Genomic DNA, 12096 nt, shown 5'->3' with positions numbered 1-12096 from the left:
AATTTGAAGTTTGAAGTTGGGCCTTGGCAATTATAACTCATTGGTAATGATTGTGAATTATGAATATGATGCTTTGTGAAAGACTAAAGTTGTTTCATTTCATCTCATTATTCATGTTTCATTTTATAAATTTTTAACATTTCATATCATGTTAACAGTTAGAAGTTAGGACTTAGAAATATCTTCGATATTACTTCTTGTAATGGTTAAACTTAGCTTACAAGTACAACTTTGGTGATCAATGATGATAAATGTTATTGAATTTTCAATTCTGAAAGCTTGAAGTTGAAACTTTAATATTGAATTTGATGAATCATGATTTATAAGACTCAATATGTTGCAGTTGTAATATGTATTTTACTAACTTGTGGACATGGTTGATGACGATTATAATTTCTAGATGATTGATGTGATATTGTTCAATGATCAATCTATGTTTTTTTTATGTTTTTTATGTCTAATTCATCATTCTACATGTTTTTGTTGACATATATGTATCAAAAATTAAAAAATATAAAAAATATATATATTTTTAAAAAATCGCTCCCGGATTCGCTCCCAAACCGGGAGCTTCTGAAAATGGTCGCTCCCGCTCCCGCTCCCAAGTAACACGGTGCTTACCCAATCCTCCATTCTCCCTACTTGTAATGACCCACCTATAACTATAAATAAAATACGAGTATTAGCATACATACGAGACCTCCATACAATAGCTACTTATGCATGGACACGCATGTATCGCACTATATATAAGCTAGTTACTACAGGAGGAGATACAAATGAAGGTAATGAATTAATTCTGGTGAGGTATTAATTCATTACCTTCATTTGTATCTCCTCCTGTAGTAAATAGCTTATATATAGTGCGATACATGCGGGTCCATGCATACGTAACTATCGTATGGAGGTCTTGTATGTATGCTAATACTCGTATTTTATTTATAGTTATAGGTGGGTCATATTTCAGCATTGCGTATTGCCACTACACAAACGTTGTTTTGGGTATACTATATAGGATTATTATTAATTTTATGCATGGATGTTAAAGATACGCCCAGGAAATTCAATTTCCATGACTCATTATTTTAATGGGCAAAATCTTACCATCAACTTATATCCATGGATCCTTGTACTTTATGTAAAAGTATTGAAATGTAACTTTGAAGGGTGTCCATTTGGTGAGGATATGTTTACAAAATATTCTACACAAAAGCTTTGGGCCGCCAGGGTGAATTTTAAATTTTAGGCTGATGCAATCATTGAATTACGTTTAAAATCATATACGATGTCACTAACAAAACCCCCATTTTTTCGTTGATACCATTGCTTATAAACTTATTAATAAATTGAAGAACTCTATTTATTGGTTAAAATACATTCAACACCCCTTCTATGCCAACGTATTATTTATTTATGAAACTATTGGGCATCCTTTTAGTAGTGGGTAATGAATGGGTCAATGTTTCATTTACACGATGGCTTATATCGTGACTTATGGCCTTTAACGCAAGAGCCCACGAGGCATATAGACCATTACGCGTCAGATAAGCTACAGACCTCACGCCATAACTTAGCATGTAGTTGTTTAGCTGGGCGGGTGTCGGATATAAGCCTTGCCTCATATTTACCTGTAAGCTTTAAAGTCCATTCTACAGATTAAAAAAAATCGATCCGAGTTATGCAACGAGGAATTATTTTATAAGTTTCAACGATAGCCCTACTCTGAAAGTTTGAATATGACTGATTTCTGTAACAACGGAATGGCCATAAGAATAGATGGTTAGCGTATGTTATGCTTGTGCGATAGTTAGCGGATCGGTCGGAAGTTCAAACCCATCGAACCCAATTTTCAGTTGGGCACAGCAGGCCAAACATATTTCGTAAGGGTTTTGATGGCTTCCTTTTTTTTCAGATGCTTGGCATGCATTCACTTGCAATGCAAAAATATTATCTTGCGCCTTCTTTATATCCACCATTTCTTTCTTTCCAAATTTCAATAAAATTATGCAGTTCAGGCAATCGGTTTCGTGCTGCACTGCGTGGGCGCCGAGTGGTGAATAACAAGGGCTAGAAACAACATTATGGCTGCAGGAATGATTAAGGATCTTGAGGCATTCAGGAGGACTAAGAGGGCAGATGACCCCGCCACTATCCTTGCCATTAGCACTGCAGTTATTCCTATTACTATTTCAAAATCACCAACAGCGAGCATATGACAGAGCTCAAGGAGAAATTCAAACGAATAAGTAAGTTCCGCATGTAATTCTTGCTTTTGATTATATGCGATGACACTGACCAGAACTGTGTTTTATATAAATGCTCAAATTCGTTTGATGATTTCACATGTGTTGTAGGCGACAAGTCGGCAATACAAAAGAGATACATGTACTTGATAGAGGAGATTATCGAGGAGAATCCCAAAGTCTGAGAGTACATGGCACCCTCGCTGGACGCACAGCAGGACATGGTTGTGGTGGAGGCACGCAGAATATTATGGTGGATGGCAAGACATCTCACTGGCCTTTTATTATACTTAATGTAAAATACATTATTCAAAACCATTATGGGTTTCTGAAGGGGATTCAATCTATGCTTATCGAACTTATTTGATATTTTGCAATTAACTGACTGAGTTACTCATTTACTTCCGGAGATCCTATATAAATGCCACATCAGAGGTCATGAGTTCGATTTAGCAGCAAGCTTCTGCTAAAAAAATCAAGGGCGGTACTATAAAGGAGAGCGTACTGTTAAATTCAGTATTCTTGAAGTTAAGGTTTCTAACAAAATTTAATTGGATTCTACAAATACTGCATATGCACTTAGGGTTTCCTAGTCTGAGGGTATGAAGGATACTCAGAAACCTAGTATAACATTTTGAAAATAACACCGATTACAATATTTATAATTCTTATTAATTACAACTGTAACCTTCTTTTAACAGGCTCGAGAGTTTGAGAGGATCTGATACCAAAATGTAATATGTTATTTAAATTACCTTACTGAGTTATGGATACCAAGATGAAGTTCAATATTTGATTAACTTTGTTATAAAATCTAAATCCTGAATTATGCTATGAATTAAGATATTATAAATTTTGCTTCATTTATGCATATTGATATGATTAATGAGATAGAAATGAAAGAATGATTACAATTTCAATATGAAAGCCAATAACATCAGCAAGACATGATCAAGTATGTTATACTATAGATAAAAGCATGTATGAGCTATACAAAAACTGTTTACTTTATAAATATGGATGCATATGTTATAATATATGGACAAGTGTTTACATTGCAAGTTACCAAAATGGCCACGTGATGACAAAAACTTTAGTACAAATTAAGGCTCATGAGGTTCCATGAGAGAGTATTGTATCAGGTCCCACTAGGAGGGGTGGAGGTATTGCCCACTGTTTATCCTCCAAAACCTGGACTCATGGGAGGACTATTCGAATCACGCTCCCCTAGATGTGTGATAATGACTCTCAGATGCCTACTGGGAAATCAGGTTGATATAATCGACGCTGATACCCTTGAAAGCCTATGAATGGTTAGTCAGTATAACTGATGCCATGGCACACTCTAGTAGAGGACGGATAAAATGGAAGTGGAAGAGATTAGGAAGGATAGGATGATTCTAGAGTAGCTAAGGGAACCAACGAGCGCAGAACATAAATATTATAGTTGTAAAATCTTAAAATATTTAAAAAAGCAAATTTTAAGTACCCATATAAAACGGACTCAATCTTGAAATATAAAGACTTATATACTCACATTAATCACTAATATATTTTAGAAACCCTAACTTTGGGATGAAGTTTTTTTTTGAAGGAGGGATGTATGTAATGACCCACCTATAACTATAAATAAAATACGAGTATTAGCATACATACGAGACCTCCATACGATAGCTACGTATGCATGGACCCGCATGTATCGCACTATATATAAGCTAGTTACTATAGGAGGAGATACAAATGAAGGTAATGAATTAATACCTCACCAGAATATCATATATATATGATAAATCCTTAAACTAACAAAAAATGTTAATTCTAATTTACAAATTAAAATTTAAAATTTAAAATTAATAAAATAATAATATAAATTAAATAAATAAAATCAATTCATTAAAATAATAAATAAACTTTATCAAATCAAATCTCTGTATTTGAATAAAATCAACAAAATCAAATAAGATTTGGTTTTTTAAAAATTACACGTATCAAAATAATGACACGAAGATGGGAGGAAGGCAGTGGATAGAGAATTAAGAGGGAGGAAAGAAACCTTGAGAAGGGGAGGAGGAAAAACAAAGAACAATTGTAACACAAAGATACAGACACTCTTGAGTCTGGTTTGTACTGAAGTTTTTGGGCACAGGGGATCAGGTTGCTTCGATTGGAAAGCATTCTGAGACTGTGTACCCAGGTTGTACCCAGTCCGGCAAGGTGGTTTTGGTCATTTTGGTAACGTAGTCAAGACAAGAGCTGCAACCAGGACAAAATTACAGCAAAACAATTGCAGAAGAGCTTCGCAGCAGAGCGGACAGGTTGGTACTCATTAGATTAGTTATTCAAAAATTCAATTTTCAAATTTTATTAAATTTCATGTTCTGGTATTTTGAAATTAATTTGAAATCAAGGTTCTTACATTTTTAATTTGAAATCTACGTTCTTACACTACTAGTGCCTTCACTAGACTTACAGTTGTTAGTCCTGTTACCACTCAATCTAGCAGGGGTCCTAGGAGGGATTCCAAAGGGGCAACTACTAGACCAAGTGGCAACAATGGGGCAAAGACCCATTGTCACCTCAGTCAATATCCCCTACTCTTTACTGATTTTCACCAATGGAAGGAGTCCCGGTATGAGAGAAATCACAAATGATGGTATATCAAATGATGGAGAGTTAGTGATTTCAAAAGCACATTCATAGGAGAGACTCAAATGAAAAGAGATTACTTGCTCAAGAAGAAAGGTGTAGGGCTCTCCAATAAAGACTTTAGAGGAAACCTACACCTAGGGATGAGGGATATTCCTTGATAAGGGATGCGCCAAACCTAAGATTCCTATGATAGAGGGTTACTAAGGTGATCCTTGTGAAATTAGAGTAATAAAGGGGTATGGGACCACAAAGAAACCCAAGTGGACCCAAACAAGGTCAAGGGTTTTGGGTGAAACTTCAAACAAAAGATCTTGACCAAGTAAGGGAAAAGAAAAGGATCAAAGAAATTAGATTTGACTTGAGTTTTCAGTTTTCGTTACAATGATCCTTAGTGAACCCACTAACAAATGAAACCTATGTTTAAGAATGGAATTGGAGCTAGGGCTTGGGATAAATCCAAATCTAGCCACGGGAAGTTTCTCGAAATTTGTGAGGGCCTAGATGAAACCTCAGCACAGTTGTAGTCCAACTCACTCACCAAATGGATGGCTGCAATAAATTTTGTGTTGCCCTAGGAGATACTAGGGTTAGGGCTTAGAAAAAGAGGAAGAGGGAGGTGAAAAGATTGTTCGTTGGAGTGATCACCAAGGATTAGACCAGTGCCTAGTCTATAGTGAGAATGGAGTCAATGATATTTCAACCTTTGGAGTATATTTTACCCAATCAAGGAGTTCTCCAGCTACTTCGCATAGCCCTAACACAGCAGCTAGGTCACCAAAGAAATTTATACTTCTTCTGCTACAATTTGATGACTTATCAAGGCAATTATTAAGATAATATGCCCCTAGGAACATTCATTCACCATACCCAATCATGTAACATATGCAATACCCTCACAAATTCAAGATTTGACAAATCTGCATTTCATTAGGGCAGAAACTTAGATTTCATGAGCGAAAATTCCATACATTATACATGAGCACATAAAGTAGAGAAATAGACCATGAAAAGCACTTACAAGCATAGCGAGTATATCCAATCATCAAAGAGAGAGAAAACCGAAGCTCCAAGATCAAGACAAGATTTCCAAATATCAAAATGCATCAAAGATCAAAGAGAAGAAGAGCGAAGTTGAGGAAAAGAAAGGCTCGAACTAGTGTAAAAATATGGTTCCTGTGGATCAGTTGAGACGGTCAGCGATAGTGCCTCGGACTGTGCATTGACACAGTGCTCGGACATCTATGCACAAACCACTATTTCGGACTCTGTCATCATCACCCTTGTGATCCCATTAGCCCAGACTGAGATTGTGGTATATTCTATTGACAGTGGCATTGTTGGACTACAGTATCTCCTCTTGAATAGTGGCATTGATGGATTGTAGTATCCCTTGGACAATTGGATAGCTGAACTATGATGCAATGTGGTGAAATGAGCATATTGATAGTGACTCGAAGCTGCAAATTCTAAGTGGAATAGCCATGTGAACCTCATTGAAGAACCTTGAAGTTCGGAGGGCAGAGTGGACAAAGGTTGGCATGCAAAACAACTAGAACATTGAATAAACTTATGAAGACTTTTTGGAGTACTTTTGTTCGGAGCTCATCTCTAAAGCCATTACTTGGAGCTATCATTTGGAGCGACCCAGTGACAATGTTGAAGGCACTATTTTGGAGGTCTCTAAAAGACACTTGTATAACTTTGGACGTTTCGTGAAGACATCTTGAAGAAGACATTATTAGAGACCATGATGCACTGAAGACATCATGAAGTGACTTAAAGGATTTGCTTGGGTATAATGAAGAACAGAGACGATACCTTCTAATTGACAAGGTTGTCATTGATGATATGTGACAATTAAGTAAAGGGAAGCTGAAGATTGACAAGGGTCGATGAAGAAGACTTTGGGAGCTGTGAAGTACAACCAAACATATCTTGACAAAGCGAAGCTATAGGATTGGTGTCCTTGGAGTTGGTGCTCCTAAACTCAAGGTTGGTGCCTTGGATAAGATAGGGTCGAAGCCCTAGAGGTCGGAGCCTCACGAAAGTCCAAGTAGGTGCTTGGCACATCCTAGGTTGAAGCTTGAGTGTCTTCATCTAGGGTTGGAGCCCTACCTATATTGTACTTGATTCATTGTAAAGATTATATTAATAAAAGAATTTATTCCTATTGTTCATTTTGTGTTCCAAATATAAGTGATTTAACTAGTAAAAGTAACAATTGAAAAGAAATATTGGTTCACCCTCCTCTTAGTATTTCCAACAAAACCCCACTCTCGGTTAGTCATATGTGTGTCCATGATCCCCTGGCTCCTTTCGTCCTTCACCAAGTCTCCTGGATGTGTCCTCCTGCATAACTTTGGTATCTATCAGAATTATATGCATACACATGCAAATTCACAATGATGCAGATAGGAGACAGAAATATTCAGTATGATTTGTTATTCCAAGGTAAAAGAAACATAACATATCATAGTCTACATAACCCCTCTAACACCTAATCACTAACATATGAGTTAATTGATGTTAAGTCAGTATAACTTAATCTTAGAGGATCATTAAAACATGCCTTTATTACATTATGACATGCTCTAACTTGTACTCCTAACTAGAGGTAAATTACAGGGTATGACCATGATAGAGTATCTACTCCAACAACTTTTATATTCACAAATAAATGCTAATCAACAAATCTCCTAAACATGATTCACTAACATGGTCCCAAAGACACAGCACTAAGGCTAAGCTCATATTAAATGCCAACCACATTTAAATTTGTGTACAGAAGTATAGCATAAACATAAACACCAGTGAATGCAGCATGTGAAGTACTTTCGGAATCAAATTGGAAAGAATGCTGAATGGAGAATGGTAGCCAAGAAAATTGGATTAACTGCACTATAGTGGAGGAGCAACTTGGAAGAATTATCAATGGGCAAAAGAACATTTATCTTATACTCAGACACACATGCTAATATGTAGACAGCAAGAAATATTTTCACTTCAAGTAATCCTTGTTGAGTTAGATATTATATCTTGAAACAATAAAGCTGGAATTTCACATTTATTCATACAACAATGATTTATTAGATTAAAAATTCGTTTTACGAGCTACTTCTAATGAATTTTCACATGAAATTATGTTATAAGAAGTTGAGCATATAGTAAAAAGAGGTCAGGTACTTACCTCTCTTGTGCTCGTCTTATGTAATGAATAAACTGCTCCAGTAGAAATCTGCACAAGAAGCTCATACACGATTGCAAGAAAACTCATGCTGGAAATTAAGAGAAATTTTATGACAGGCAGCATAAGATATTTCAACACAACAAACCTTCAGGGCAGTGCCGAGAAAGCCCAAGTCAGCACCTTTCTTCCGTGTTCCAAATGGAGGATTCATTATGACAGTATCAACTATGGGTCCTACAAAAGTAAGACAAAGTTTCAACCATATTTGTACAAATCCGTCTTTAGAAGTCTCACTATAAATGAATCCTTTCCTTTTCCTTTAAAAAACCACTTCCTACTTGCAAAATATACAAATATAGCTAAATGCATGACTGCAGAAAATGTATGAATCTGCCAGGTTTACTCCAGAATTTGTGTCTTGTTCAGAATAACAAGGTTACAAGCAAATATGATGTATAGATGAGCATGCACATTAGGAACACTTCTGGGGAATACTTTTGTATGTTGTCCAGAGAAAAGACAACAGCAATTGATGAAAAGACCTCTCATAAGACTTCAGAGTGATCATTGCAATCCCTAGGCTCAGTTCTTACAAGCTAACCAAATTTATTTCTTTCATGTCTCTTCTATTTCAGTTCATTTATTTCATAATCGCCAGGCATTTGACTATTTTATCACAACTAATTCACGTTCTTAACCACTCCTTGACCATAATTAGGATATTCAATGATCATTTTATTTTAACATTGACCATTTCAGATCTGTATAAATTCTGTTTCTTGTGAATCTGTACACCATGATGTCCGTACAAATGAATTTGTAACCGTAATTTCAGCTGAATTTATCTCAGTTGTGATCAAAGCTTTCCATAATTGTCTGCTACTAGATCTGTTATGAATATAATTCATATAAAAATAATAAATATAAATATAATAATAGTTAATTAACTAATAGTTAGTTAGTTAGCAATGAAGAGGCATGTCTTAGAGACATGACCATTCATGAAAGGGCACCTGCCTAGGTTATATAAACAGGCCCTCATTCTCATTTGTAATCATTTTCATATCTTACATCAATTCAATATACAGTTACATGTCGTACAATGGACATTTACGTCTTTGAAGTATTTTAAAGATTTCCGGTGCGTATACGACTTTTGGTTGTTACAAGATCTCACTGACTTGAATGCAGCAAACCCTTGATAATTGCATCCCAGTCCAGCATAAAGAAAACTCACCCACTATTCATTCCTTGCCTACTCTTGAGCATAGAAACCACTGCATAGACTAAAAATGCCTAGATGATCAGTAATATGAGATATCCTTACTACTTAGAGACAGATGATACAGACAGAAAACCAATATGTGACTTTCAGCAGGTTTCCAACAGATGCATGCAATATTTCCAACATGCATGGTGTAAAGTGCTTCCACAGGTATTGGTGACTATTTCCAGCATAAGTTAGATATTTCTATTATTATCAAGTCTATTTTTTCACATCACCATTTTTACAAACTCCCACCATCCTTGCATGTAGATATTCTGTAAAACATTTATATTTTTAGAGATGTCTATTTACATCAATGTTACATTTATTGTCTCAGTAAATTTATTGCTGAGGGTCTAGAATATTACTTATTGGAATGTTGGGGAAAATATCGGATCGGAAAATCTTGTAAAACTTAAAAAGAAAAAAAAAAAAAAAAAAAAAATTCAATTTTTAAACATCTAAAGGAACAACATCAAGCAAACACATTGATTCATAAATATGAAAATAAAACTGATATGCAAACTGTATAAGATGTCGAGGTACAACACATTTTGATACTGAAATATGACATCTGTCTCATACATGGACAGCTCTGAAGCAAAGCTATTTGTGGATCATCATATGGTTGTTGGTTGGCTATGACCAAAGGGGAGAAATATTTTCCTATGGCTTACCCGCTTTTGGTGGGTAACAGGGCACTCGAGATGAAAATAGGCTTTCATGTTATAAAACCAACCCAGAATAGACACTTAAAAAACTGTGTGAGAAAACTTGCTAAAAATAGTCAAAGAGTGTTATAATTTCTTGTTTTCAGTGCTCCCTTGTCATTGAAGGACGTGAAAGCACTCTACATTTTATACTCAAATTGATCACTAAACTGCCATGGATATTCCATTGGAATAGTTCATCCCAACAGATCTTATAATATTCTGAAATCCCTTCTAGTGCACATTTACTTTAAAATTTGTATTTTAATGTTACTCTATTAATGCATGAAAATACAGAAAATCACTAAAACTGAAATGAAAGAAGCCAAACAAATAACACACCATCCACACAATGAACACAAGATGTACCTTGGGAAAGCCCAATACATGAAAACCCAAATACAAGGTGAGGCCTATGCTCTAATATTCTCTTCTTAATTCTGAAATGCAAATACAAAGAAATAGGCACTCATTATGGAGTTGTCATGGACACTATAACCAATCTAACTGCCACAGGTTCTACTTCTATTTTGCTTCAATATCCCACTCCCAGATGCTTTAATCAACTATGCAATACCAATACAATAAGAATGAAACATCAGCCTATCATAGCTGCCCAATATCTAACATCCCTTGATAGTCATCTAAGGTTAGGTTTAGGGGTTTTACATGTCAACTCCAATAAATATTAGGCTTTTAAACACTCTAGAATATTCTTGGAAATCTACCTGTGTGAGCAGGCAGACATGGCATTCACTAGGACGCATAATGGTCAACATGATAGGTCAACTTGCACGAGGCATAAATTCTGCACAGGAAATCTGATTGATATGATGATCATGTTATTAGCAAGCTCTCAATGTGTAAAACAACATTGAGACCTCTACTCAAGGATAAGGAAAACAGGTAACCTACTAACCAATATTGGTGACAAATAGTAATCAACCCAAAGAAGGGATGTGCATACAAGGAGAGATGGAAAATGTTAAATATAGATTATCTTCAACACATAATTATCAATCAAAGCCTCTTATCTGTGCCACTCCAAGGCAGTGGAAAGAAAGGCCTCAAAGAAAGTCACACTGAACTAAGGTTAAGTGATAACTACCAAGGACAAACATGACAACAAAGATACAACCAAAAGTGGTCTATCATACAATTCAACTTGTGATCCATACTAGAATGCCCTTAAAACATTAAATGAAAGCACTTAAACAAAAATGGTTAATGTACCTCATATTTGATGACCCACCTTCAACAAATGAGCAATCTAGATAAAATAAAGCACTGACCAAAGCATGGTTAGGAAGCATTTGAGGCTAGCTACTTGTGGATCATCATAGGGCTGCTAGGTGGCAAACTGAAACAATAGGAGAAAAAACTTCTCCAAAGGGTTACCTATTTGGATGGGTAGTAATCCCATGCATATTAAATAAAAGATATTCTCGTGGGACTCTTGCGCTCTATGGACCAGCTATTTGTCAAAGAAGTGATAAAGTAAGTAAACTGTGAAATGTAAGTTTCAAAAAAAAGAGTATACCTTCTACACTACATGTCCTTACTATGTAACAGAGTTCAAATTACTAGTTGTCAAACTATGCTATGCAGAATATACAAGAAACAAGCGAGAGACTTTGAGTGAGAAATGAATGGGTAACAATCCCATGCATATTAAACAAAATATGTTCTAGTGGGACTCTTGCACTCTATGCACCAAATATTTGTCAAAGAAATGAGAAAGTAAGTAAACAGTGAAATGTAAGTTTCAAAAAAAAGGTATACCTTCTACACTACATGTCCTTACTGTGTAACAGAGTTCAAATTACTAGTTGTCAAACTATGCTATGCAGAAAATACAAGAAACAAGCGAGAGACTTTGAGTGAGAAATGCATTTTATCAATGCGTGTGTAAGATTACATAAGGTACTGTTGTATATATATCTAGCAAGTTCAATTGTACTCATTGTTGAGAAATCTAGGGCATCAAAAGATAGGTGATTTCTCTACTTATGATAATTGCTTGTGATATTCTTTTTACTT

General features: G+C 35.5%; 1 protein-coding gene across 3 annotated transcripts in view; it reads right to left on the bottom strand.

Moving 5' to 3' along the window:
* LOC149260379 (S-adenosyl-L-methionine-dependent methyltransferases superfamily protein) overlaps nucleotides 1-12096 on the bottom strand; it is a 413041-nt gene that overhangs the window by 67570 nt on the left and 333375 nt on the right. For all 3 annotated transcript variants that reach the window (XM_089420520.1, XM_089420535.1, XM_089420528.1), the window contains 2 exons: nucleotides 8225-8313; nucleotides 8080-8127 (listed from right to left, as the gene is read on the bottom strand). In XM_089420520.1, the coding sequence (XP_089276646.1) occupies nucleotides 8080-8127; nucleotides 8225-8313 (137 nt within the window). The remainder of the gene's footprint in view (nucleotides 1-8079; nucleotides 8128-8224; nucleotides 8314-12096) is intronic.

The sequence above is a fragment of the Pinus tabuliformis genome, chromosome 6, assembly GCF_031772625.1.
Source record: "Pinus tabuliformis cultivar Carrire ecotype Pingquan chromosome 6, CPIR1, whole genome shotgun sequence".
Classification (NCBI taxonomy): Eukaryota; Viridiplantae; Streptophyta; class Pinopsida; order Pinales; family Pinaceae; genus Pinus; species Pinus tabuliformis.
This window is presented reverse-complemented; position numbering and strand designations above follow the sequence as displayed.